General features: G+C 40.5%; 1 protein-coding gene across 4 annotated transcripts in view; it reads right to left on the bottom strand.

The window, feature by feature from the left end:
• The window catches only part of C2CD3 (C2 domain containing 3 centriole elongation regulator), a 52043-nt gene that overhangs the window by 15222 nt on the left and 13606 nt on the right, over positions 1-23215 (bottom strand). For 3 of the 4 annotated variants that reach the window (XR_012773874.1, XM_075491355.1, XM_075491358.1), the window contains exons 14-28: positions 21699-22166; positions 20610-20761; positions 18919-19162; positions 18153-18336; positions 17167-17347; positions 15345-15517; positions 14287-14407; positions 12801-13069; positions 11894-11983; positions 10410-11030; positions 9212-9529; positions 4653-4791; positions 3078-3142; positions 1626-1831; positions 768-868 (exon numbers count right to left, since the gene is read on the bottom strand). Coding sequence is in view for 3 of the 4 variants with exons in the window: in XM_075491355.1 (XP_075347470.1) it covers positions 768-868; positions 1626-1831; positions 3078-3142; positions 4653-4791; positions 9212-9529; positions 10410-11030; positions 11894-11983; positions 12801-13069; positions 14287-14407; positions 15345-15517; positions 17167-17347; positions 18153-18336; positions 18919-19162; positions 20610-20761; positions 21699-22166 (3332 nt within the window). In the remaining variant the exon portion in view is untranslated. The remainder of the gene's footprint in view (positions 1-767; positions 869-1625; positions 1832-3077; positions 3143-4652; positions 4792-9211; positions 9530-10409; positions 11031-11893; positions 11984-12800; positions 13070-14286; positions 14408-15344; positions 15518-17166; positions 17348-18152; positions 18337-18918; positions 19163-20609; positions 20762-21698; positions 22167-23215) is intronic. The other variant, XM_075491356.1, reaches the window with a different exon arrangement.

Genomic DNA, 23215 nt, shown 5'->3' on the forward strand with positions numbered 1-23215 from the left:
CAACTACCCTCTCCGCACTGGTTAACAGTGTGGCTGACAGGGAATTTGCAATGTCTGCTGGAAGCTGCCCAGCCAGCTGTTCAGCCCACATAACGGTGGCCCATGGTCCCTCTAAACGTCAAAGACACATACAGGAAAAGTGTCATCTCCTGTGTATGCTAAAGAAACAAACCATGAATTAAAATGCTCTCTCACATGTCGCTAGTTAAATACATAAACATTGGCGCTTGTTTTAAGGGACAAAAAGCAGGAATTGCTGCAGGATATCCGACAGTCCTAGTCCTGGAATGTGCAATATTACAGCATTTCACCAGCTGTCATTCACCGGCCATGGACAGGAGTTACGGCAAAATAAAGGGGATATATCAGTAATACTCTATTCTAACTTACGCTTATTATCCTTACTAAAAATAAAAACAAACACAAACACAATCCTGATTCTTATAAAGGCCTGGAAGAAGAATCTGCCAGTTTTAGCAGTGGCATGGTGTAAATCCTAATGTAGAAGGGTGTAATGAAACAAAAGAAACATCAGTGAGAAGAAAAAGAACATCTGGGTTTTGCAGAAAGGAACCTGTCTCAGGATTGCTATCTCCTGGGCCTCCCTCTCACTGGTAAAGGGAACTTGGTATAATCTTTAAGCCCAAACACAGGGTAAGAACTTTGACAGGGCTTGATTTATTTTTTTGGTAGAGTCAATAGGCTTCACATAGGTAGATTTCTGAGCCCTGACAACGATCAAAATGACCGATAGCCAGCTGACTTACCGTTCTCGAGTAGGAACACTGACTTCCTTTGACACGGTGTTCAACATCTGCTTGGAAAAGCTTGTAGCATTACTGGGAAATGTTGGAAAGCTGGCCTTCACCTAGAATAAAGAGGAACACCACACATGAACCTTCCACAGCAAGAAAATAGAGAAATTAAAGTAGTATCTTGCTGACCTTGCAAACAAAAACTTAAGTTTTCTAAATAGCTTTACATTTGCAAAGGATTTTCCAGCACTGAGCCAAAGTACCATTTAACAACACTCTTATTTCAGAAACATTTGTTAATTCCCCCCACACTACTGAAGAGTAAACTGATGGACAGCAGGGTATAGGGGCTCCATTACATGTGTATATCACACCCCAGCGTAACTGGAAAGTCTAGAGAATAAAACACACACAAGAAATGGCAAATCTTTCAGAAAAATAGATTTCTGCCAAACTAGAAAGTTCCTAACCAACGAAAGGCTGAATTTACAGTATGTTTTTGGGCATCAGCTGCCACCCAAAGCAGCAAACAGAACAATGGCAGACATCCAAACCCACAGAATATTCTCCTAACAATAAAAACCCCCACATCCACAATGAAACACCAGAGTGATAGAACCCACTGGAGATGTTCACGACCTAGGTTTGAATGAGCGCGCTGTAACTAGCGTTGGCCTGCAGCTACCATGGAAACACAGAGCAGCATTCTTAAACAAGGAATTAAGTGTTTCTGATATATTTACACAGACTGATCCATTACAGTGCTGCGAATTTGCTATGTTTGCTCATTACTTCAGTAACCCACAGAGTCAGTGCTGATTATTAGGAATCTAATCAGATATGCACAAGGGAGGAAACTGAAGTTCGTACTGAAGAACTTGCTGGCTGGGTCCGGATCCTTGCCTGCCTTTCTTCTTTGAGATTATTTATGTTTTGAAGAGGGGAAACTGCTACTTTGATCTGTCCTCGGCACTGTCCACTGAAGTCCGTAATATTATACCACCCGCAAACGAGCTGGAAGCCAGAAAGAAGAGGAGAAAGGTCCACTGATGCAAATCCTATCACTCGCTCAATCTCTGGGGAAGAAGAATATAAAGCACATATTAATTTAAACTGCATGTAAACGAAACATTTTCAGGAATACTAAAAATAAGCCAGTTATACAGCCCTTGAAATACGTCTAGACTTTACAGGAAAGACATCTTATAACACTGAAAAAATGGTTTAAAAGCTGGCAGCTCTCATGAGGTAAAGAGCAAGTAAAGAGTGGAACAAAAAAAGTGGAGGAAATAGAAAATGGAGTTTAAGACAACAGAAATGAGACTTAGATTTTGGTTGTTAACATGTTTCATACTAAGAGAGCTATGGTGCCTGATTGAGAAGCAGGAAAAATTGTTTCGAGCAATTAAACCAGCTCCCTCCCTACGGATTTGCCAAAATAGCCATCCCTATTGCAACTGTTGATAACCTGAACACCTACATTGGTAATAATTCACAGCAGAATGAGGGCCTTGCTGCAGGTGTAAGAAAGGACATGAGGGTTATTTATCCTATGCAATTCTTAATCAGAAGAACTAGTCAGACAAGGGTTGTAATAAAGGGAAAAATATTCAGCTTGAAAATGGGCTAGAAATAAGAGACAATCAGAGACGTGAAAAAATGAACCTGGAGGCCAATTCAGGGACCTCAGCAAATGCATTCCGCCTCCAGAATTGCATTCTCACTTCAGAAACTCCTGTTTCTTCCCTTTTCACTTTGCCAAAACTCTCAAAAATGTCATTACACCGTTGCATTCTTGTGCAACATTTTACCTTTTCTGTCTTGCAAATTTATCTGCAGTACAGAACAAACAATCCTATCCAAGAAGAGGATATTATTTGGATTACCTTAGCAGTTACATCCAGCTAAAAATGTCCCTGCTGAGAAAATGAAAGAGCAGGGCAGGGAGAGGGACTGGCAGGAGAATCAGTGTGTACACACAGTACTCTGTATAATACAGAGAAAGGCTGAGTTACACAGGAAGTTTATTTTTTAAACAAGAAATCAGTCAGCTGAACTTTAGTATGTAAAAAGGAAGAAAAAAACCCAGTATTTTAAAGATCATATCCTAGCAGTTTGAATCGAAGTAGTGCTGTCTTCCCAACAACAAACACATAGATTTTTGCGCTTGCTTGGTACCAATTAAATACTGGAGGATCTGTCTTTACAATTCTACTCTCCAATTTACTTAACAGAATTTACTTTACTTGTTTTAAATACAAATCACGCAAGGAAAGGGATGCAGAAAAAACACTCCTCTCAATACCGCACTACAAACTTTACCTGCTTTATGCCACACTTTGAAGACCAAGGTTTGCTGCGGATCCAGCAGAAGTTCTTTGGATAATCTGTTAAGAACAAAATCATAATTTGTTATTCAAAGTCAGGAAAAAGAGCAAGTGCAGTAAAATGCCTCTAAAGATTCAATGCTGTTGTATCTACCCAGACAAATCAGTTTCCTTCTGGAATGATGGGGGGGGGAAGGGAGAACACAACAAAACCCAAAATCATTGAGCCCTCAAAAGCATAAGTGTCTTTACAAGGTTTTGGCTTTTGCTTATTCAAGAAGTATTTCCCTCTCCTCGCTCTTGTTCTAAATTTAAAGGATAGGACAATAAATCCATGAAGAAATGGAAATACGGTTTATTTCTTGACTCAATAATACAGTGACAGCAAAGCACTGGGGTTATGGTTGAAAGCTGTAATATCTGAAGCTGATTTCTGGAAAAAAACCACCCTGACAATTGAAGTGTCAAATGTAGAACAGCTTTTAAGTTGCTTGAAGCAATTCAGATATGACTCTGAGCATAAGCAACCTCTGAAACAGAACTTTTAAACTTCAGCTATCAGTCTTTCAATGGTTTCACCTTCATATTACAAATTCCCTAAAGCCAAAAGCCCAACTCAGCAGTCTGGCAGAAAAGCCCACTCGTGTGCAGGCACTGGTATGTATTTGCATGCATTTTGTGATGGACAAAGTAAATTCAGTATGCTTTCTTGTTGCCTGTAACAGACATGTTCCACCTAGTTTAGAAAACGCTTCTGGCTACTGCTTTGGAATTAATTTAAAATCTGGTATAGAAACACTGGGGAAACCACAAGACTGCAAACACAGGTTTATTACCGAATGACTTGATCTGCTGAGGTTCCTTGGAGTGGTCAATTCATCTGCTCTAATTTAGGCTCAGATATCTAAGTCTGAGCTATGTTCCCTACACTATTTTGGCAGTCACTAGAGAGAAACAGGCATCCTTAGGGAATTTTGTCCTAAGTTGGGTCTCTAACACAGGTCAAGTGACTCACCGTCTGGAGGTGCCTGCGTCTCTCCAGTGACTGCAGAGGAAGCCACGGCTGAACAGCTCTGAGTCAGAAACCTAACTTCCAGATATGTAAAGTTTCAGTAGGTGAATCCCAACTTAGAGCTCTGGTCCTGAACCAGGGCAAAATTTCTAAGCATGAAACAAAGTAAAACATACTGAAAAAGCCAATAAATTGGATCAAGTCTTACTTAACCTTGCCAAGAGTCCTTTAGCAATTAGCAGCCCCTTCCTCTAGGAAACTACAGATGAGTGGAAATACACTGACTCACCCAAGGTCTTAAGCCAAAATACAATGCAGCCAAGGTTCCGTGCACATCAAACCGTCCTTCCTCACGCTAGCTTTAAGACCAAGCCTCCTCAAACAACTTTTCACCCAACAGGAGCACATGGTCATCATAAAACACGGAAACAAGCATTTTTAGCTGAGTACCGGCCTGGTAAGTAGAAAAGCATCCCCCCTGCAAACTGCATACATCCTTTTCACACCCAGCCTGGCTGCCAGATCCAAAGTGTGTCTGTGCGAGTCCACATCGCTCACCTTGCTTGTTGCTGAAAGTCCCAGACCGGTGAGTCTGTATTTTCTATTACTGAAGTGGTTATTGGAGCATCTGCACCAGCAACAGCAAATGATACGCAGCTACTGGGTGCTGTTACTTCACGTTCTGTCAAAGGACTCCCTAAAATTATACAGAATTAAATACAGATTTGTTATTAATAATAATAAAAAAAAAATCTAAAGGCAGTTCAGCAATTAAAACCAGATAATTAACAAAGAAATCCACCATCTAGGAAATACCCCTTTTCATTGGTGGAGCTGAAAATACTTTATATTTACAATGGGAGCAAATATTACACGAACCTTTTACAGAGCAGAAACTGGAATATTCAAGGGAAAAACAGAAAAACCATTTGCCCAAGATCATCTGAGAAGTCAGAGGCAAAGCTAGGAATAAACCCCAGGTCTCCAGGACCCTGTTCCAGTGCTTGAGTTACCCTCTGCGCTGGACCAGCGAGTTTGGCAATCCTAGCTGCAAACATAGAAAATACCCAGCGTTACAAAAGGCAGTTTGACTTAACAGCTGGATTGCTGAGAGGAAGCTCACTTGTGTTGACTGAATAAGAAAATGCACAGCTGGTGTTAACAATACCCAAGGATAAATAAAATTTTTATAGCCTCTATTAGTTCATCTTAGAAAGACTGAAATAATTAGAGAAACTTAACATCCCTACAGGGTAGAAACAAGTACCACTCTCATCTGTTCTGAAGATTTAAAGAGGAAAAAGCAGTAAATACAATTGTATTTCAAATTGTTGCTGGCTTCCCTCCCAACTTTTCTCACCGCCCTTCATACCTACTGTAGAAGTAGGAGATTGTGTTACAGATAAATTGTCATGGTTCCCTGTATTTTCCCATGGTACATGCTTTGAGCAGGGATAGAGCACATGGAAAGTAAAATACCGCTCACTATTAAGTGCGCCTGTACTCCCACCAGCCCTGCTCCTGCACCAGCAGGAAATTTGAGAGGAGAAAGTCTAGTGTAGATGAGGCCTTAACATTTTGGCCAAAACATCAAAGTTTGTATCAGAGTTAGGGAGGGAAAAGTCAATTGCCTTCATGTCCTAGTCCGGGGAGCTACACATGGGGCAGCAGGTAGGCTTTGCTGAAATTGTTTTTAAGTAGCTTCAGGAAATACCATTTTTAATCTATGCACAAACTAGACCTTTGTGATTGCCAACCTAGGCATTCGCTCTGCGAAGCACCAGTGAAACCTTTAGAAGGCTCCTTGCGTAAACACAGTTCAGGGCTGGAACCACAAGCATTTTCTCCCTCATTCATCCTGAAATAACCTGGGAAAAGGTTTGTGAGAAAACAGGTAACAAATTAACTAGTCTGACTTAATTGGGTATGTTTGCACTTAGAGGCAGATAGTTTATCATCAGAGGAACGCAAGGTCAAATTAAGGGATGGAGCTAGATGTTCCCCAGATGCTGCTGGATATTATGGATTAGAGATTGTTGAATGAAAGCTGCAGAAATTATACAGTCACTTGCACTGAATTATAGCCCAAAAAGGAGGAGCGATGCTTAGGGCCTCTTCCCTTCTGTACGTGACCCTTCCGGTCATGTTCACATTAGTGAGATTAATTTGCTGCATTGTCTCATGGCTTGTAAAGCTGTAGTAGCATTTTACTGCTTACAGAGCTGTTCAGGTGGTGAATTTGTAGCTGGCAAAATCTGCTAGGAGAAACGGACTTAGCCAAGGGGAAACAAGATCAGACTTTGCAACCAACTATCACTCAGTTATTACAGATTGTTTCCTCCTTTCTGCTTTCCAAGGACTCAGCATGCGGCTTTGGACTTTTCCAAGACCATGCTGGCCAGAATGATCAAAACTGATGAGTATGAATCTGATTTAACTAAAAATAATTCTCTTTTTTCCTGAAGTCTGGTTATCTGTGGAAAATACAATAAAATGTGACTGATTTATAGTAGCTTACTGAGTTACTGCTTATTTATGCCTTGACCATGAGGATTTGCTTGAGAACAATATTTTTTTTTTTTTTACAATATCCACAACAACTTCAGTTAAAACATGCCACACAAAACTCTTTGCAGTTTGATAAGACTGTAGATATGACAATTCAAACACAGATGTGGGCAATGTGAGCTCAACTTAGAGAAATGAGCAAGATCTGTCCAGACTAGCTCACCATCTCCTGCATGTAAACGCAGACCTAAAATCAATCTTTGGAGTCAAAGGCAAAACCAGCATTTCTCAAGTGTTAGCTTGCTTTTCCTCCAGGAAAAGAAAAGCCTGTAATAGAAAGAATTGTTGGCTCTAATAAGAAAGGTCAGCCGTAATCAAAGGAGTCTTACAGAGCCTGATTTAGCCTAGTGACTCCCAATGCTTGAACTTTGCAAAGAAGTTACATTTAGAAATATTAGTTATAAACTAAGGGTTTATATGGCTGAAGGGTTGCTGGAAATATGTTCTTTACATTATTCTGAAAAGACAGTTGTCCATATGACAAAAATCTCTCTAAGGAGCATCCTGGCAGAGAAGCCAAGAGTGGGAAGGGAAACCCCTTTTGCTAGGGATGATCTTCCATTGATAAATACGCGGACCTACATCCCAGCGAGGTCCACGGAGAAGCTTGCGCTCCTACGCTTCTGTTTTGTAGCTGCTCTGTGGGGAGAGAATCATAGGGTCTGCGCCTGCCAATCCAGCAGCCATTCGCTAGTGGTGAAGCTTAACTTTAAAAAAAGACCACCACAGGCAGAAGAAAATCAACAGACATCTATTCCCTGGGGAGGCGAGAACTGTACAGAAGAAGATGAAAAACATGGCAGGAAGAGGTTAGCAACTGCAGATTAAAGTGACTTCAGTCCTTAAAAGATACATGGAAAGTTCTGTTCTAATATTGTTCGAAACAGTGCTCAAAACAGCTAGAACTAAGTTAGAGAAAAGACTTGTTGGTTTGAATGCCTGCATTTTGTAGAACTTCTACGCTTTTATAGAATTAATTTCATTCCTTTCCAATGTTATGAAATTTAGGCTATTTCTTTTCTTTATATTATTTGGAAGATGAAGCAAAAGAAAACAGGAAAATTTACTTTAGACCACGAGAAATATGAAGAGGCTTGAGGAAACATTTTGTATCTTCATTCAGTTTCTAAAAATTTTGTATCTTAAGTAATTCTTCCAAAATTGCAGGAAGTTTATCATCCATAACATAGTGGACTGGAAATGTATTCCAGCCTTTTTATCTGTAACACAATAATGAATTGTTATCATGAAGAATGAAAATCCTTCTTGAAACCAGCTTATATAGCATTTGTTTCAGTGTATCAGTTGCCTCTCAGTTAGTTACTTCTAAAAATCCCCTAAAATGATAAGTTGTTTGAAGATGGAAATATTGCAATAGCGTACACCATCAAAAGAAACCTCCTTTACCCCATCAAAAACTTTGCAGGAGCAATGTTGCCCCAGGTTTCCAAAGACTATGAATTCCAGAAGATTATAGAATCATTATAAAAAGCCATCTGTGGGGCTCAGTATGTATCAGAATTACTTACACTTAAATCATGGCTTATATTTGACTCTTTTAGTTGTGTTATCACGCCATAAAACGCTGAGTGTTTCTTTCTGGCATATCACCTGGACGATGAAACAGTTGATCTCAGAGGCGTTGCCAGTAAACTCACCTCGGCTCGTTTCCTTATTCCTATTTGTATTTAGGTAGCGTGCAATGGCCCAAACAAGGTCAGATCACTCCAAGAGCTGAGCAAACACAAAGTGATCACGTCATGCAGCGCTAGAGGTGCCCAAAGTGAAGGGTAGAGCACCTGATGTGCTTTAAAGGGTTTAACTCATCTTTAACCAAGAGATTCACTTACAGACTGCAACTTGAGGGAAAAACAAAAGGCTCCAAAAACCTGCAAATTCACCAAGTGTGTTACATTGCTGCACATCAAGAACCAAACACCACCTGCTAGGAAGGAATATTTTAGTACGCTTAGCATCAATTTAAAAGCGAAGAGCAATTCTTTGGTGACCCTCAGCATAGTGTCTAGCCACCGAACTGTAATGCCCACTCCACAGAGCGGGAAGCAGTGTGTCAAGCCTGGGTGAGCTGAGACTGCTCTGCCCTTCCATTGCCCTTCCTCACTGCTGTGTCTGGCAGTCTCCAGATAGCACGAGTAAGCCAGCTTTACAAATTCATTATATGCTAAAAATGCTAATTCGCAAGAGTCTTTGAGATACGAGTGTCTTGGGGTTGAGTTATTCAGATAATGCTTAACTTCAGAATTCAGCTGTCATCTGTAACAGTGAACATTATATTATTTATATTTTGGATTTTATTAATAGAGATAGGCTGAATAGTTTAACCTCCTGCTTCCCCTGTACTTATACAATGATGCAATGCTCTCAGGGTTGCACCACTACAAGGCCAAGTTCAAAACCCATCACATCCATTCACCGTGCCGGAGGAAGTTTGAGGATTTGTTTTTAAATTGCTCCATGCAGTACCGGGGGGGGGGGGGGGGGGGGGGGGAAGAAAAAAAAAAGGGGGGGGGGGGGGGAGGCGGTGTTACCTTTTAAACTTAGATGCATTGCTCTTTCCACAAGGATATTGACAGCAACTGTGTTTTCCAGAAACATCATGTCTTCTTCTTGTGGTTTGCTATCGGTGATTTCTGAACTTACGATATCCAGTTTCTGACTCTGATTTTCAGAGACCTGTTGGCTCAGATCAGGTGCTTTCTCTGTGCCTTCATCTTCACTATTGCTGTATTCCTCAGCAAAGTGAAGTCTGCTGGGCAGAGCAGCAGAAGTGGAAGAAAGAACGATGTGAACGCGTACGGCAGCTCCAGCTAGGTTTGCAGCATTGCATCTGAACAATGGATAAACCCCTGTAAGAGAATTCACAACCAACCAGCTAAACAAGGCAAAGCAAAACTAGGATCTTGGAAAAAAGCTGGTAGAGTTCATTACAGTAAAGATCTCACATCAGACCAGCAGAATGAATTTTGTTTTTCAATATAATTTCTATGCAAGGTATCACCCAGTGCACTGTTAGAAATATCAGCTTGTAAAGGTTAAAAACAGGTAACCAATCCCCCAAATTGGGTACATTTTCCCACTGGCAGCTCAGATTACTATTCTAAAGCGCATCAACTTCCTGAGAGTCCTGGGAATAGCGCCTCTGCATAATTTTATACACATATATGGAAAATACAATACAGATGCAGCACAAAATTTTCTTTTAACTCTTGTTCCTTCTCCCTTCCCTAAGCACACTCCAAAGAAGAGCCAATAACCTGTCCACCAATCTGCCTGCAAGCTGGGTGCTGATGGATACCACGTAGATGACAGAAGCCTAAGTAACCGAACAAAGCAGAAGTTTCCAGGACCTTCTTGCTGTCTAGTCCTTTTCTCTGACTGCAGGCATTCAGCCTCCTAGAAAGACATTATTCTTACTCCTTCTCACTCTATTATGATGCCAAATCCGTAATTTTGAAGAAATGTTCTTCATCAATCCACGTAGGCTAATTGCTCTCCCTATCACTGATCATTACTGCCAATTTTTCACCCATTTAAACTTGCTAAGTTTTGAATTCAGTGAAGCAAGCATTTTAACCTTGTTTATCTTCAGTGAAAGGAGGAGCTGAGAGCAGGTTGCATACAGGACAAAACAAAACTGTAAATGTTTTGCTTAAAGTGACCAGAGAAGTAACCAAACTGAAACATCAATAAAGAGGAATGAAAGGACAATGTTCTTTAGGAACTTACCACTAACACTTAGTGTTTTCCTTGACCTCTCTGCTAACGCTGCGAGGTCGACATAGGCAGATCCAATAAGACGATCTGTATCAAGTGGTCTTTCCACATCATTTTCTTTACCATATGCCCACCACACCTGGATTTCTAATTTCTCCTCTCTGAAGAACCAAAGCAGTCCTTGGCTCCTTCTGAGAGTCACCTTGTTCAGTTTCTTAAAGTTCACTGTAACGTTCTTTGTGTCATCACTCAATTTTGGCCTCCGAAGCAAAGTCCACGTGGCTTCCTGATTATATAGCTTATACCTGAGGTAGCAATAAGTGCTTTTATTTAGATGCGCCTGGCCTGCCAGCAGCACACAGTGGACTGGCAGCCATACTCTCGGAGTTGAGATGGTCACAGTTGCTGGATTGGCACTCTGCTCCCATTCGTCGCTATCATCCATGCTGTCTTCACGGCTCTCCTCACTGTTCCATCCTAAGAGCTTAGCAGCCTCCAAAACACGCTCTCTGTCATCCTGATGAGCAAAGGTAACAGAAAGTTCCAGTCCTCCCACAATGGCCTGCATGACGTTTGTGCAGTGGGAAGGCATTAAATCTTCAGGGAGGGTAACTGGGTACCAGCCTGTAATACCTGCAGGACAAAAGATCGTAATTAGACTTATCCTACCTTTTAAAAACATCAGTAAAGAATTTTCCGCTCTCTGGTCATTAGTCAAGGACCAGTACTTGAAGTGTGTCTTTCTTGTGAAAGTCTGGAATTTGTCAAATGATTTCTAACCTGAAAAAGCAGCAAATTGTTAGACCTCAGAAAACCTCACCGATAGTTCTGATCCCAAAGGCATTTGCCTTTCCATTTCATTAACGACACTCATTTTACAACAACACTATATCTCATGAATCTCCAATTATAAAATTAGGCATTCTCAGTTTTTTCCTCCTCTCTTCCCATTAAAAATAAACCCAAACTTCATGTTAGAGAAAACTAGCGCTATACTGAGATTAAAGCAGAAATAACCAAGATGATAATGACAACATTATTATTATAAGACATTATCATCACAAACTAACACTAGATAGAGGAGATATTTTACATTTAGTTTAAAAATTTAATCCAACTGCTTTCTAACCTATTTAAGCCTTTGTTTCCAGCTTTGACATCTCAAAAGCAATCATTGGTCCTCCACCGAACACTACCACTCTTGGACTTTCCATCTTAAGGTAGAAAATAAATGGCACTGAATAAAATACTAAGGAGGTTAATATCAATTCGACTACTACACATCCTGCGCCCTGAAAACTAACCTTCACACAACAACCCTTATATGAGTTTTCTAATACAAGATTTTTAATGAAGGCATGTGCAATGTCTGAGAGAACTTTGGTCAAAAAAAAAACCCAACAAAACCAAACCCCCCAAAATGGGAATGAAAATTGTTTTAAGCAATTACTATAGCATTTACCCAGAACGTCAGCAGCGTAACGCCGCTGTATTACCTGATCTTCTTCTCAGCAGGTCTCTGGTTGGAATTGTGACTGTCCCAAGAAGATAATCTCTTGATGTCCGAGCTGCCAAGGTCTCAGTGGCTGGAAAAGAAATCATTTTGCAAATACACCAAACTGGAACGCAAGATTTAAAAGTGATTCAGACAGTATCTCCTTTGAAAGAAAGCTGTATTGCTTCAGCAGCGAATAGCTCAGCTGTCATACTGAAAACACTTTTAACCCCCAAAAAAGGACAAAGTCAAAACAAATGGCCCAGTACATATCAGGCCAAAATCCCTGAGAAACAGGGGTGTGAACAAAACCTGTCTGTAGGAATTGCCAGTGCACATTCATTACAGGATACATGCTCCACCACCGCTGAATATTTCCACAGATGAACATTAAGTAACCAGTGGGGAGCTAGTGGTCAGTTACCCTAACAACATGCCACTCCTGACTTTTCTCCCCCAGGAGTAAAAAACAATGCCATCTTTAGGTACATTTTGTTTATAAAATAATTCTACAACATGTTGTTATGTTGTAAAAGAATCCTGCCTATCTACCACAGGATCACCAGAGGATTTTAAGCTATCATTCCCCTGAACCTCCATTACCTCGTTCATGAAGTGGAGGCAATAAGGCATGCACATACAAAGACAGGGTGCTCCAAGAGTCAAGCATTATTACTGTTAATGGCATTAGCTTTTCATTTAAAAGGTGATCTTGATCACCTGGAGTCTTAGAAACCTTAACTCTTTGCACAAGGTGAAAGTATCTCCCAAAGCCTTCTCTGAAGACAGTTTAGGTTATCACATCTATTAGCAACTGCACAGAATAGTCTCTCTTCTAAATGAAAAATTAAGGGGACCGGATCATTCTGCAACAGCACTGAGTCATTGTAATTACTGGCTCTCCTTACCTGACTTGGTGCTCTGATGGTAGATAGAGAAGACGATATTGGCAGACTGCAAGAGTTCCCCCAGACAAGAGGCTTCTCCACTACTTTTCTGAATGACGAGGTTACAAGGAAACTCTACATGGTGCTCAAACTCTGGGCAGAAAGTACGAGCCACGGCTCGAGTGTTGCGTCTCTCTGCCTCAGGTAGGAAGGAGAGGTGCACAGAGACATAAGCATTAACTCCCACACCTGCGTAGTACTGGACTGAAGGGTTCTTTTGTGCCACAGCTCTTCATTGAGTACGTAAAAAGAAAAGAAGAAAGAGAATGAATATAAGGTACAAGGAATCTAGGAACCAATGCAATTAAAGCAAAAGTTTCAAGTCTTCATAGTGAAAAGATTGGACAAAACAGTGAATGTTGTAAGTCAAAACAGATGTGGGTTCTGGCTGCATATTATTTTTCACCATTTTTTTTTCATCTGAACATACTATAGGAACAGATATGAAATGGTGAGAGTAACTATCACAAGGTCCATCACTGGTGGCTGTGCTCTTATCATTGTCAGGATCTAAGACCAAAGTGGTGGAGAAAGTACTCAGCACCTTTAAAAATATCCCATACTGTAGAAAAAGCTGTAGGGTAACTTCCCAGAGAACCTGCTCCAGAAGGAAGTAAAAGGCCAAGCCAAATTATTTTTACAGACTAGTACTGACAAGCAAAAGGAGGTGAAATTAGCAGACACAATTATTTACAAGTAAAACAGACCCAGGTATTACTCAGGTCATACACCTGAAGGATGAGGTCATTCCACTTTCTTAACTTTTCTCCAAGCACCATACAGTAGTGATCCGCATCTTACAGAGTCTACTTGAATTAAGATGGATCAGGAGCTCAGCAACACTGAGAAAGGGTCAGTGAGCACTGCTCTAGAATGACAGGAGCCATTCTTCTCCTATGGAATTGACTCCCTCTCTTCTAGCCCTTTCTTTCTTAATTCTTGAAAATTGCATATTGGAACTAAGCTCAGGTGATACCGTGCACTTAGAGCAGCAGCCTTCTGCTGAAAAGGAACATGTTTCATTTACTAGTTAGCTTATCAATGTTTCCACAGTGAAATTCAAGACAACAAATCTCAGCTAGCTTTTAAATAGCATCAGTAGCATCAAGATCCAATGCCCCAATAGGTACCATTTTATATCAGCCATTTTTTATATCATCCTTTGGTGTAGAAAAATGTGGAAATGTAGAAAAATGTGCCCTTACGGTCTCGACCCTTCTGCAGAATGAATGCTACCACACTGTACTGCAGCTTAAGGGACAAAAATAACCACTGATGTTCTTTATAAAAAGTTATTTTCACTTCTGATCAGAAGCCAGGTTGAATCTCAGTCTCTGCAGATGGAAAGTTGGCCAGTTACAACTTGTTCTAATCTAATATCTCAGCCTGCTGCCTCCAGATAAAGCTATTTTAAGAGAAAAAGCTTTCTTTTTGAATTAGGCTTTACCTAGCTGCTGCTTGCAAACCAGCTGCTCTGTGTATTTGTACAGAAAGAGAAACAGCTTGAGCAGTTATTCCTGCTGCTGTTTTCATGGATCGTTGGTATCTCACACTCACATCAAGCAAGCCTGGATTAAACGAAAGAAAGAAAGGAAAGAAATGGTCAGCTTTTTATACCGTTACATCCAATCCAACCAATACTTAGTTATACCTCTTAATACAAAACTTAGTCTATTAATCCAAAAAATAATTCCATATGAAATCCATTGAGACTGACCGTGCAAGATGCTGTACTGCAGCCAGAAGTTACGGCCTGATACAGGAGGCACAGAAGGAAATTTTAAGGACTGCACCCTGCATCCTGACCTACTGGCAGTCAGATCAGATGGTCGTAACGGCTCCTTCTCATTGGCAAATGTATGGCATAGTAAAACTAGGAGAGGCTGTTTAACCCAGCCGCGCCCTCGTGTGTGCATTCATTGTAATACTTTGAAAATATCCTACTGCAGTATTTCAACACATCTTTTTTATAGCACTGCAGTGACAAAATCTTCAGAGAGACACATTTCCTGTTGCCGCACGTGGCTAACCTATTACAAAATAATTGAACCCTACTGAACTCACTCTCCAGCCCCAGCTTTTTTTATGGCCATTTTTTCCAAGAAGCTGCCTCAGATTTCCTCAGTGGCATTCCCAGAGCTGATGTCTGTATCATTTCAAAGAGCCACAGCAGAACAGAAATACATCTCTGCCCACACCACGTACCATAAACAGCCCTTCTTCAGATCTCCCATTCCCTTCCTTACGTGGGAAGCTTAACTACAGACTGTGGCTTATTTGGCAACTAAGCAGTTCAATACACAGAGCAGTTCAATACACAGACTTGTTAGGAGTTGGAGGGTTGCTCATGTTTAATCACCGATTCTTCACGAGCTATGGTGATAGTGAAAGCTGGGAGGAAAAACACTCACAGCTGGTATCAGTTTCCAACACAAATACTATTTTTATTTCCCTTGGCAGCAAATATACAGACACATAAAGTGAAAACCCACAAGCCTTTCTTACCTGAAGACCGCAGATGAAATTCCTCTGAGGAATCAGTCCTGGGGACCAACGGAAGATTAAAAGTCTGTATTCCTATTTCTTCACGATGCTGCATAGTCACCATGGCACATAGCCGTGACAAAGGCAAGGTCCCTTTGGCAACCATCTGGTCTCTGACATTTGGGTAATAATACCTGGTAAGACACAAAGAAGCAGCATCAATCATGCTGTTTTGATGACGACAAAACAATCATCATTTCTCTCACGACTGCACGTAAGTCAACTTTAATTTGTGTGTCTTCAAACACTAGTTAGTCTCCCGATGGCTAAGGGGTAAACTCAAGTAAATGAATTTCCACAGGAGAAAAAAACAAGTGCTCAAGTAGATAATTCTACAAATATACTTTTGCACCAGTCCTAGCAAGCCAACTAGCAGAAACTCTACTAAAAATTGGCATCCCAAAGAAAAACAAGAGAAGGATCTGGCACCAAATAGTATCTGCTCTCAATTTCCATTAATAAATAAAAATGCTACTTGCAGATCAGATTTGTGGTACCAGTTTGTGAGTGTAAAAAAAGGACTCTAAACTGTTTCTTACTGTGCTACTTGGCTTCAGACTCATCCTAAAATGAGTTTTGGCACTGTATCTAATGAACAACAGATAGTCCAGGAGAAAGTCACTGCTGCTGAAAACCCTGTGGATGCCTGAGTAATGTGGTAGTGCTATATAGACTTGCGTTTCTCTTTCCATTTTGGGACAAATCCTGAACATTAAATGACTGTTTGAGTCTTGGGTAGAGCACTGCCTGAATAGTACTCCCAATATCTTGGAATATTACCCCTGTTGGTTTCTACTTCTTCTGCATACACTTCTAGGAGTAATTCAAGATGCTGACAGCATCATAGCAAGAACACTCTTGATTTGGAATCTGGCAGTCAGTATCTAATCTCCTTCCTCATTACAAGGATCTGTTGGTAAGCTTTTTCCATTTCAAATATTGCAAACTGGCAAGAGGATGTTTACAGAATTCCTAAAAGGCTTCCGGCTCAGTAATTTGCTCCTTTCACCCAAAATAACCTAAATTTACCAGCTACTATCAGTGAGTGGTCAGCAAGATTAAACCAAAGTCCAGTCGTCCTCAGGAAACTGAGCTAAAGCACATTTTTGAAATGCCAGGTACTAACAATTGGTCACTTCAACTGCTCTGGTCATTACCAACATTAACGTAAACACAGCCAGCATATAATAATTCTCATGTGAACTTGTGAGTGTTAAATAGCTTGGTTTGTTTACTACAGAATGAACACATTATCATTATTAGAATTATACTTTTCTAAAGCTAACTGTCTTCATGGTCTCTGCTTTCTGTTACTAGTAATAAGTTTCAGTTGCCAAAGAAACTACAATTTGAACTTACAAACATTTTATAGTATATTCTTTTGTACTTGGTGACTTGTATTAGGGGAAAAAAAAAAACCAACCCAAAACAATGAAATTATACTGCCAGGGTGCTATTAAGTAAAATTTAGATGTGCCAAGTGTTTAAACACTACTGTTAGATCGCTATGCTGATACTAATGTGGAAGAAAGCAAACTAAGAGCACACACTTTCTAATGAAGTTGTGAGAAGAAAAGAGTAATCAGCACTGCTGGGGGAAAAAAAACCTCACGTGTCTTAAATGCAATCTTAAATGCAGATATTCATCACCAAATGTTGATTAGCTGACCATTTTTTCCCATATTATTAAATATCCATCCCACAGCTAGAGATTTTTCAATACCAGATACATCTCTATCTGTATCACTCTGACACCTACAAAGAATAGGATGTTATTCTGTACCTGCACCAGACTTCAAACTGGATTCCTCCTCCAGCCGCTCCTGGTGCCATAAATGCACTGACCAGGAGCCTCTGGACTGGGACATCAGCAGGAACCAACAAAGAATGATGATGCTCATCGTTAAAGACGGGATCAGGGACACACAAAGTGGTTGCTGTGCGAAATGACTTCAATTTGATGCCTACAAGTCAAGCAGAGTTGGTTAAAAATGGTTGCATTTGGGGGCTTTCAACCTTTTTCTCTTTGCAGTCTTTCAGGAGACAGGACCCGTGGACAATAAGTTAAATCCTCCTGCCAGAAGGCTTGCTCTTCTGAGTTTCACTTTGCAAATCTTTTACAAGTAATTCACGCAGTCCCACGAACCTGTGAGCCGCAGGCTGAAAGCTACTGTTACATGTGGCTGGAAGCTGACACAGTCCACAGGAGTTTCTATGGAATAATGTTACTGACTGTCATTTTTCAGAGGAAATATATATTAGTGATTCAAAGCACTCGAAGTCAACACTAAGTCCTTTCCTACAATTGCAATTATTTAAATACTCCTTTATAATCCCAATGATCTAAACCAGGCAAGTCTTCTCTTGGTGTATCCATGAAAAGGAGCACCTTGAAAGGCTTGTGTCTGTAAAGCCTTCGTTGAATTTAACTGTATACAGTCTTAGTATTCCCTGCGAATCTGATCTTGGATCTTTGCAGGATCAGTTGGTGAACTCCTCTAGGATCTTTAACAAAAAGGTACCATGTGAAGAGATTCAGAACTAGGTATCTTTTTTTGCTAGGAATTTTGCCGTCTGCCTCAGTCAAAGCAGGCTTTTAATTTACTGACGCAGACCAAGTATTAAGCAGATCTTCTGAGGAAAGCAAGCATTGGCTGCATGAAAGCTCAGAAAAACACACCCCCTCTTACTTAAGCAAAGAGAACATTACTAAACAATATTTAACTAAAGCAATGCTCTAAATAAGGACGGATTATATAAGAAACTTACCATCCTCGTGCAATTCAGTTCCTTGCAGGGCACCACAACCAGCCTCTTGAACTGGGAAATAGTACTGTACGTAGCAGTCAGCCTCTCCCCAGACGGTGGACTGTAAGGGAGTGAGTCCTTTCACACCCTCCACGTGGATCTCAAACACGTGCTCCATCAGGTCTTCCCCTTCTTGGTCGAACTGCTAATAAAACAAAGGAAATCCACATGGAAAGGATGACTCTTTAGGAAACAGCATACAAGAGGACCGGGAACATGAGATTCTAAGAAGCCTGAGACGGGGGGACTCAGAACCACTATCTGCTATTTTCTCCCTAAAGTTCACAGAAACCTTGAAAGCCAATTTTTTTGGAAAAAATTGAAATGAAATTTTTTTTCCTGCAAAAGCAAAAAACCACAGCACATAAAAAGCATTAAAGTTCATACATATCCAACTCAATGGTAGTGGCAGAACCTGTATGGTACAGAATAAGGCTGAGAGAGTTAAGATTTTCTAGAATTTTATTTTTTTTTACTGCACTTGTCACGTAGATTGAAGCAGTGGATATGCAGGGCAGTAAAAAGGGCAATAATGTCAAGACTGGTGAGGGAAAGTGGGTAAGAAAAGAGTACAAACAATATAATTCTGCAAAGAACGTGATCATTTATAACAAAATTGGCTACAGCATCAAAAGAGATTGGGGATCACTGGTCTGTTAGTGAACCCACTGATAAAATCCTTTTCATGTGTCCCTTACGACAAGAACGGGAATTTATTGAACAATACCGTTGTGGGCTTTGTAGAAGGAGGGTCCAGAGAGTGGGAAGGGCGCTGTGTGACGGGAGGTACCATTCGTTCTTCATTTTTTAGCCTTTGCAGTGCCACTATTTGATCAGCTGACCCCATCGCCAGAATGACCCTCAGGCTTCCACTTCTACTGCCAGTAAAAACATCTATCACAGGCATATAGCTGTCCACAGCAACCACTGGATATTGAGCTTGAAGAAGCAGGTGGGAAATCTTTGGATCTCTAGAACAGATTAAAACAAAAAAGCCCCAGCAAGAGAATGAGCCATCTGAATATGAACATGATCGCACAAAGCTCATTTTAGACGGGACTTTCAATGCAGCTAGAAACCAATCTATCTCCATTCCTCCAAAATCCATCTCAATTACATTAGTCTCACAAAGCACGGATCCATGAGCTATTTTCAGCAATGAGAAAGCACAGCTCTCCAAAAACTAGCATGGCCTTAGCTATAAGCCAGCCTAGAAATCTGTGAGCGAGGTGATGAACTGGGACAAGACTCCTATTAATATACTGTAGCCGTATTATATTTTTATGAGGCAGTTATGCGCCTTTGGGGATGGACTCGGGCAGGAAGAAAAGAAGGAAGAGGGACAGTCTCCCAGAGAAATGACTGGATATTAGGAAATTTTAGACTGGATATTAGGAAATTTTTCTTCACCGAGAGGGTTATCAAGCATTGGAACAGACTGCCCAGGGAAGTGGTTGAGTCGCCATCCCTGGAGGTATTTAAAGGACATTTGGATGAGGTACTTAGAGACATGGTGTAGTAGTGGTTTTTGGCAGTGTTAGGTTTATGGTTGGACTCGATGATCTTAAAGGTCTTTTCCAACCTATATGATTCTATGATTCTGTGAAATGTAAAAACCTCTAACAATACACGGAAGATATACGCAAGTAAACTACGGTGGATTACTGAAAAAGTTCTACAAATGACACACTAATAATTAACAAAGTAGTGGCCAGTCAGTTCCAGCACCATCTGATTTCCACCTATCACTAGTCTGACCAAAATAAAAGGAATTAATCCTCTGCATTAGAAAGGATCTCTTCTGTCCAGTATTTCCATTAATTTAACTTGTTTTAAGCAGGTATATTACTTGACTGAACAAGAAGCTAAAACACCGAACCAAAAAGAACAAAGAGCTCTAGAAAGACCCAGATTGGATAAGATGACAATTAAAACATGAAGTATTTAGAGACCTTTTTGATACCACAAGCATTATCCTGTGCTGTGCCAACCGACAGCATCCCTAGCAATGGGATCTATGCAGAGCATAATCAGGAACAAAATCACTTGATCAGTTGTAACCTTGGAAAATCACCAATGGAAAACCACACGTACTTTTCCCGTGCAGTCACTTTGATCTCTTAGAGTTTTACTCTTCCACAGGACCATAAGTTAACCCGGCTCCAAACCTGATGCAGCACAGTGTCTTTATTTCTCACAGTCTACTTGTATTTCCGTACGAGGAAAGTGTAACTTACCCATATACTGCTGAGTGTAGGAAAGTGCCAGAGGAAGCTTGGCAGGACAAAAATGCCTTTTGCTATAAAGTATAATTAAGAACTCTCCCACACAAACCCCAGACACCATCCTTCCCTTCTTTCTCTGAACATCAGTTAGGATATATCCCAACCCAATAAAATACGGAACAAAGACGTTTACTTGAATGAGATGTAAAACTGATGCAGAGGAAGTTTCACTAATCCTAGCAGTCTGTCACAGCCAGGGCTTCCCATCTTGTTCCACGCTTCAATAATCATGACGTTGTTTTTGAGCCGCTCCAAGTGTTTGGAAGTCAATGAAAAAGGCATCACCTGAAAGAGTTTAATGCAGAATTAGTACACAGAATACACTGGAAGCTATTTGCTAAGTACAGAGCATTCTGGTAACGCTACATTATTCCAGTCTACAGAATTGTGCTCTTTAGAAACGGAAATGAAAAATTAAATGCATACTTGCCTAACAAGTTTCAGAAAACTGGTAGGCTTGGAAAAGAGCTAGCCAGGAAAATAAATGCAATTTAGATAAATTTTAACATAAGATCCTATGCTACCTTAAAAAACATTGCTTTTATCTTTAAATGCCTGTTTACTAAACAACAGATAAATCATTTCAGACAACTGTTTGAGATGTCTTTTGCTACTTTTTTACATTTCACTCTTTCAGCTGAAGACTAAGGAGTCTCACAAATCACTTGGTATTGTTAAAAGTAAAACAAATGCATTTGAGCATCCTGACATTTCCAAAGAAAAATGTCCATAAAAAAAATTACAAACTTGTAACATTATTAAATGCCTGAAATTCTGCTGTTTGCCGGGGAAAGGCTCTGACCCGTATTAGGACAGTAACCCACACTTCTGTGCCGATGTATCCATTGAGAAGAAAAAGAACACCGAGCAATGGAACAAACCAAAAAATTCTACATCTACCTATTAGGATGTCATCAACAATATGTTTTCTTGCCAAAACAGAAGAAAGAAGTAAACTCTTTTTAAGTTTTAACCTAAACTTTTCTGACTGTTTTTCTTTTGTACTTCAAGTCTTGTTTATTCTTTGGATGATTCAAGGAACTGCATTTCAAACTGTGCGATGCAGCCAAAACAATACTGAAAATACTTTTAATATTAATATACTGGACAGAGCCCAGCAGAGAGGTTCCTACATATGTAACAGTTAGTTATCCTTGAAATATGTTCGTCAGTGCGGAATAGCACACTTCAATCAGTGTTAAGCAGAAGACTCATGACTTGCCTGAGAAAAATGAAAGGCAGGTTTTGTTGTGCCCCATACGACAGCAGACCTCGTTGCCTCCTCAGTGCTGAGCAGCTTGCAGTTTAAATACACATTACAAGAACTGTGGAGCCCATACTCCTCAGCAACAAAATCCTTTCCATCAGGCACCATCAACAGCACATGGAGTAATAACCCGTCCTCTTCAGATGCAGTTATTTGTGTCATCAGATTACGGGCTACAGAGGCTGGTACAGCCTGTGGTGGCTGCACGATGTTTATGCTGGCTGCTCCTGTCTTCTGCGAGTCCTCGCAGTTGTTAAGTTTCAAGCAGCGAGGGCCTTCTGCATTTACGCTCTTCCTGTTGGGCTCCTGGAATTCCAGCCGGGGACTTCTTACAGCATGAGCTGGGACTCGCTGCACAGCCATAGCTGACCTGGCAGCGGTGCGAGTGAAGTCTTTGTTGTCGGCTGCGAGCTCTAAGGATACCTGAATTGTGCAAAGCAGGGCGAGCTGATCAGAAGACGTGCCCCATACAAAGACAAGAGACCGCAACATAAACTCAGGAAAATGCACCGCATGTTTTGTTCAAGAACTGTGTTAGATCATCACCCAGAAAGCTTACCTTACACATGCTGGTTACAAGCTACAACTGTCACTGCAAAATAAACTACATGCGGTTTTATCAAATAAAGCAGTAACTCAAGTACCAAAACATACAATTACAGCTAAATAAAGGAAAAAAATTAAAACCAATCACAAAGCTAACTGAAAAACGAACACCTACCTAGCCAAGGTGAAAAGTACTGTAGCAAAGCACCACAACTGTCATTTGCGCCACTTTGCTACAGCACTTGCTGCTTGAGAAAAATTATTAAAAAGAAGTGTTTCTCTCTAAATGTTTTCTTTCACTGCTCTTTCACTTTTACATTCCCTGCTGATTTTAGCTGTCACTAACTCCTCTCCCTTCTGTGGGCTCCTTCTTTTTCTCTCTAATGGTCTACATATTCCACTGCATTTGCCTTCTTTTTTTCTGAGGTTGGGTTTTTTTGGCTTTTGTTGTGGTTTTGAACACTCTGTCCTACATTTGAATTGCCTCTTCATGTTGTCAAGATTTGCAAGAGAAATAGTTAGATTGGTATGAATGAAAATGCGTGTGTGAAAGCAATGAAAGAAACACCAGAACAAGGGTTAAAGAAATTGCAAGTGTTAATTGCTACAGAGCATCATAGATGCTCTGTAGTTGGATTCATTCACATGACAAGACAGCAAGAAGGGGAGAAACAAACTGAAGCCCAGAAGATAAGGTAGCAGGATAAAGAAAAGGATTGGAGCCATAAAATGCCCAAATAAGGAAAACAAAATAATCCAACTCAAGAATTTTGCCTATGATTTAGGAGGGATGAGACAAGATATCGCGGCAAAAGATCCCAAACAATATCTACTCCTAAAGGGTATAAAGAACACATCCAACGATGAGGAGGAGTTCAAGGCCATCTGTCAGAAAGAACCCAAGAAATGCAAAGTGGTCGCAATAG

Source organism: Mycteria americana, chromosome 1, assembly GCF_035582795.1.
Source record: "Mycteria americana isolate JAX WOST 10 ecotype Jacksonville Zoo and Gardens chromosome 1, USCA_MyAme_1.0, whole genome shotgun sequence".
Classification (NCBI taxonomy): Eukaryota; Metazoa; Chordata; class Aves; order Ciconiiformes; family Ciconiidae; genus Mycteria; species Mycteria americana.